The sequence below is a fragment of the Acinonyx jubatus genome, chromosome E2 (genome assembly GCF_027475565.1).
Source record: "Acinonyx jubatus isolate Ajub_Pintada_27869175 chromosome E2, VMU_Ajub_asm_v1.0, whole genome shotgun sequence".
NCBI classification, from domain to species: Eukaryota; Metazoa; Chordata; class Mammalia; order Carnivora; family Felidae; genus Acinonyx; species Acinonyx jubatus.
This window is the reverse complement of record NC_069396.1, coordinates 12,789,560-12,795,559: the sequence shown is the minus strand read 5'-3', so window position 1 is coordinate 12,795,559 and position 6,000 is coordinate 12,789,560. Positions and strand designations below refer to the sequence as shown.

The following is a 6,000-nucleotide window of genomic DNA, read 5'->3' as shown; positions in this document are numbered from 1 at the left end:
TTTAACAAGTAAAAACCTGCAAACTCTTTATTAAATTCTCCCATTTCATCTGTACAGAAAAAAATGCACATTATGTTCAGGATCTCAGTAACATCTCAAAATTACACAGCATGAACATGTAAAAACAAGGAACTGCTGGGATTTTATACATAGAAAGAAAAATCATTTACAAAAGAGGCTTGTGTTAATTTTACTTTTCTGTATTTTCTCTTTCTTAAAAAAAAAAAAAGTTCAAGGCCTAAGATGTCACACAGCATCTGCTGTTCAGTCTGTTTTCCTGCTTGGACTGACCTGGGAACACTGTGCCGGGAGAAGCTGCTAGGAAGGCTCCTGCTGCCGGCTGTCCTGCTGGCCACCCGACCCCATGCACTGACTGCAGTCTGCCTGGGGCCTCTCCAACCTCCCTAGCTCCTGGCATAGGCCTGCTGGGCTCTGGGGTCCAGGTTCCATGGGTTCCATGGGTTCCATGCTGGGGGAAGGCAAAAACAGAATATAGAGGCACTATCTGAATTTTCTCCTTGCCCAGGAAGGTTTCTCTACTCCATGTATCCCAACAACATCCCTACCGGTGTGTTGTGACAGATCTTGGGGAGGAGGAAGGAGAGGAAACCACCATCAGGATCCTGCTACCACCAGACTAAACAGATAGTTCCACCTTGTGCTCCAGATAACAAGCAGTCCTGGGGTCTCCATAGTGATCTCACTAGACGGCTGGGAGAAGCTTGTCACTCAGAAGAGTCAGTCTGGGTTTGCTATGACTTATCTGTTGTCTGAGGTCAGGGCAAGAAGGGGGATTCGGCTTCAGACTCGAATGCCCTAACATGTGACCCTGGTCCTAATGGAGAGGAGGACCAAGAGGAGTGTATTAGAGAGATGGCCAACCAAAGACAAGAGAGAGAGATAGAGTGAGGGAGGAAGGGACGAGGGGCAGGCCAGAACAGGAGCTGTGGCCTCACGGCCCTTGGGAATCAGGGAGCAGTGGAGAAGAGGTGAAGGAGAGAAGTGTCCCTGAAGGCCGAGGAGAAATTCAGGGTACCAGAATGCTGCATTCGATAAAGCTACGTAGGTGCTGTCCAAAGCGGGGGAGAAAAAAAGGATCGTTCAGGTTTCCCAAATCCATAAGAACCTGAAATACAAATATATATACCAAAATGCACACAATTCAAAAAGCCCTATGCTTGTGGTTCTGTGGCCAAAATTTAGGTTAAATGGGTCAGGCTGGATTGGCTGGCTGCCATGGGTCCCTTCCAGCTTCCTTCTCTGTATCTGCTTGCTTAAAAGAAGCTGGATGTGGAGAACATGTAGTTTTTGGTGGGGGAGGGGAAGAAACGGGATATGAAAGCTTTTTCTCAGAAGAACTTGAGACCAGCTAAGTAAGAAAGGAGGCCCATGAAGCCATCTCTCTCTCCCTGGATGACTCCCTAGAATGGGGATCTGTGGGACAGAAGCTGTACCGTAAGCCTGGGGGTGGGGAGGATGGGAGACATTTCCAGAAGTCATACTCACACAAGAGAGTGAATCTTTTCTTGGGAAGACAGGGAAGTCGGCACAGAAGTCTCGTTCCATTTTGTCTGATGAGTAAATGGATACTATAGACCTCTTTACCACTGGATTCTTTTATGACACAACTTCAGGAAATAGGAAGAAGTGAACTCTGACAATTCTGTCACCTCTTCTAGGAAAGCAGAATCTCCCTCCCTCTCTCGCCCAGGCAGAGCTGCTCACTGTTCCCCAGAAAAGGAAGCACAGGATATCAGACAGCCGGAGGCCTGCAGTGAATTCGAGCCAATGCCTGCTGAGTACCAGTACTCAGGATGCACTGGTTTGGAGTGCGTTGACTGGACCCACAGAACTGGCAGTGGCAGCCAGAGGGCCTCCAGGGAATGTAGAGGAGGAAGACTTTCCTGCTGGAGTGAACGCAAGCCTCGGCTATGCTCCTACCTCAGCACATCTTGCTAGAACACGTCTCTTGGGAGAGCAGCAATAGCAGAGGATGGTCAGGGCCGCACCAGGGTAAGGGTCTCACTTCCAGGGCTACCCTTCTGGGAGAGAAACTCAGTTAGAGGGAAGAGTCTTGTTCTTGACAGTCGCCCTGCATTTCCAATCTCCTGTACCGGAGGGCCTCCAGGCCAGAAGAGTAACCTCTCGGGGCCTCTGGAGTGTTCTGGAGCACACTTCATATGACTTCCCCAGACCCTGGAGAGAGCTAATAAGGCCAGATGAGTTACCTGGATTTTCGGCAAACGCCTGAGGCCTTGACTGTGGAAAACCCCCCACCAGCTGCTTGTTATTGTCCACAGGCTAGACATCAGAGGAGATAAAGGCCAAGGTCCATCATCAGCTTCTCCACTAGGGCGATTTCTTCTTGAGTCGACTAGGTGATTTACTCATGATTGACCTCTGAGGCCAGTGACCAGAGGTGCCCCAGAACCTGTGTTATTATACCAAATGGGGGGCAGAATGGATACAGTTGAGCTGCAGGTTCAGAAGGTGCTGGGCCCCCTGCAGGTAGAAAACTGCTCAGGACACTACCTGGGACTCTCAAGAACCAGTCATATGAAACTATTCCAAGCAGGATGGTGAAATGCTTTCTAGCAAAAGCAACAAAAATACTGGCAGAATTATCCCTTTTATTTATTGTATCATTTCTAAAGATGATAAATGTTTCAAGAATCAAAATCCTTTTCAAGCTTCCAGATATGCTTCAGACAAAGCCAAAATGTCCAGATACCTTAAACTATTGGTTTGTTTTACAAACACTAGGAGGGAGAACGCAGAGATGGAGAATGGTACCTGCACACTCACCAAATGGTGAATGTTTTATTCTATCCTGTGAACCATGCCAGACAGGTCAGTGGGGGCCTGCGTTAAGAGGACATCCCCGGTTCTCAATTCCAAGCCCCCAGGCCCAGGTGGGAACTCCTGGAGGTGGACTATCCAGACCAGCTCAATTCAGTCCAACAATGGTGGTGGTAGGGGTATGCTGCTCGGACTCCAAGAGTTTCAAGTTTTGGAAGAACCCCAGGACAGGTGTTGAGAATCAGGAAGACCCTAAGAGCAGGACTGAAGGGACCAAGCAGCTGAGCAGTTCCCCTTGGTAACTCGCAGTACCCTAGGCAGGGGGATACAGCTGGCTTCTGGATCGCACTGCCTCCCGGAAGGGGAGCAATGAGCAAAGAAAACCACAGTATTCAAATATACATCATTCAGATGAGACAAGGAGTAATCTGCATCAACTGATCCACAAACTGACCCACTTTGTATCGAACACATTTCAGGGGAGACAAATGTTGCATACGTCCCGCAGCACATGTGGACAGTGGCAAGGGGGGGGTAGGGCAAGGAGGGGCGCCATGGTCTATGTGGACAGTTTTAGGCACGTGATTTATAATACTCTGTGGACGTCTAACAGGTTAATAAAATATATATTATATAAATATATCTCCTACTGTACATGCCGCCCTCTTGTGCACCCACTGTAACTCCATGCCCCAAACTCAAACCAAGGTGTGCCAAGTTGCACTGTGATGCCTGCACTCCTCCCCTTTTACACTCCAAACCTGCCATCCCACACTGGAGGGACGAAGCAGGACGGCCAGGAAGATTGCTTCCATAAAGCTAGATTCTGGAAGTACAACATCTGATGATTCATCAAAGTACAACACTCAGCCAATGCCTACTACAGTGGGTGTACGCAGCAAATGGACAGAAAGAAAAAAACAGATAAAAGGCTCCATCTTTTAACGTAATAACTTTCCAAGTCCTCTCTACAAAGAGGCCTAAGGGAGCTTGTCTGGGAAGGTGGCCTTGAGCCTGCACAAGGATCAGGTTGGACTGCCAGTCACATCTTGAGACCACACTAAATCTTTATAAGCCATCGTCTTTGACTTGCACTGTTGCCTAAAAACTGAGCAAAGTGAATCAATCCCTGCTCCTCCTTCCTGCCCCGAGCTCCCTCTCTGCTGCAGTCCCTGCCTCCCCGCAGGCCTTCCAGACTAACCACCATCCCCAGCAGGGTCAATCCGAATGTAACTGAGTCCTGTGCTAGCCTGGAGGAGGAAGATTCCTGGGATCCTGCTCCTTGGGACTCAGGGTCCAGCCTCTGACCAGCTTCCCACTTTTGATCTCCTCCCCAACCCATCTGCCTCTGGCTTAAGGAAGCTCATGCTTGCTTTACCTCACTGAAGTGAGGGGGTCATAGAAATACTCATGGCCTGGGGTCCTGACCAGCAGTGGCTCTATTAAGGTGAGATCTGGAAGGCATCACTGTTTTAGCAGAAGAAAACAAGACCCAAAGCAGACTGGTCACTGATTTCCCACTCGTCGGTGAAGTCCGTGGCCCCCACATGGTCCAAAGGTGCTTTTGAGAAATGAGCAAGACATCCCAGTTATATAGCATATTGGGTGCTGTGTTTTCCCCGTAAGTCCTGCTTCATTTTACAGTCACAGAGAAGAAATAACCCCATTGCCCAAGTCAAGCCTGGAGGAGATGTGTTATTATATACATTTTTTTCTTTCTTTAAAAATTTTTTTTCTTTTCTTTCTTTTTTTTTTTTTTTTTTTGGTGGTTTTTGTTTTGTTTTGTTTTTTAAAAATCATTTGAGTTGCAGGTCAGGTAAGTTGGTTCTGGAAGTACTGGTAGTTCCATTGGTACGAGAGAGACTTGTCTACGGGCAGGTAAACCCAAATTTGCCAACAAAGGCAATAACCAAAGCGGCCAGCTGCTGCTGTTGCACAAATGGTCGAGGAGGAGGAGGACACCATGGACACGGGCGAAGTCTGAGATGGGACAACGCAGAGGACACCTGCTGCTGCTCTAACATGGGTGTTGATGCCACCTCCTAGAAGAACGAGGTGAGTGGGTACACTATACAGGAGGGCTGTACAAACTGGGCACTGGACAGGTAGTTCCTTTGGTGGTCACGGTGGCTCTACCTGTCCTTGAGCTCTCGTGTTACTCGCTTGGTGATACGTCCACACATCAGGCCAATCAGGAACAATATACAGATGCTCCCGCTGATCACAGACAGAATGTAGTTCTTTGATGGAGATGTCATCACTTGCATGGCGAGGTCAGAGAAGCCATCAGCCGGGGCCACCTGGAAGGACACACAGCAGCACAGGCCTTGGACACAGAACTGGGTTGGAGGCAGGGCTAGCTATAACTTGCCCCTCTCAATTCCTAGTTTAATTTATGTCATTTCCTTTTGGGAGAAAGGGAAAGGGACAAGACAATCAAACACAGAGCCACAACTCCTTTTCCTGATCACACTATGGTATATATCTACTACATAAGGCGAGAAAATACAGACAACTACAAAGAGGTGGGGTCTCATATTGTCCATCTCACGCCATCCCCGCCCCTGCCAACCTGACAGCAGCCCTCACACTCAAGACCTGGCCACATAAGCCCTCGCAGAGCACTCAACAGGTTTTCAATCATTTAGTCCTCGTACCAATCCTTGAGAGTAGATTGTATTCCTCCCATTTTACAGATGAAGACCCACAGGCCAAGGGGTGGGACGTGATTACTTGTACCAGGTCACACAGGGTCTTAGGTATTCTGATTTATTATTAAAAACCACAGAAAACAAACAGTTGAGATTGTGTTGGATGCTGGTTCTGTATCTTGACTTCCTGTCACTCACCATTAAATAAGGAGTGCGGTCCCATCAGAAACTGTGCAAGTATGACTCAGGCTGACCGAGTACACTGCATTGCTCCTGTAATCACAGGCTCTGCAGCCTAGCCAGTCTTCATTCTCAGTTAGCCTCACTGCTTTTCTGAACGGACCTCTCTCTATGCAGCCTGCTATGGCAGAATCAGGGCCAAAAGGCTCCCCGGGTGCACACGGACCTGCTCTTTTGGGTCTCAACTTAGCCTGGGTGCCTGAGAGGGTGTGCCCAGAGATGTCTGGCTACATCTGTTTCTATGCTCATCCCGCATACGTAGAGCAGAGGGAGATTAACGTGATCTGAGCACTGACATCTGTCGACACAA

General features: G+C 48.5%; 1 protein-coding gene across 1 annotated transcript in view; it reads right to left on the bottom strand.

Annotated features, from left to right (window-relative positions):
* GLG1 (golgi glycoprotein 1) overlaps positions 1-6,000 on the bottom strand; it is a 147,049-nt gene continuing 141,049 nt past the window's right edge. The window contains exon 26 of the mRNA XM_015087194.3: positions 1-5,099. Within this exon, the coding sequence (XP_014942680.2) occupies positions 4,932-5,099 (168 nt within the window). The 3' untranslated portion in view covers positions 1-4,931. The remainder of the gene's footprint in view (positions 5,100-6,000) is intronic.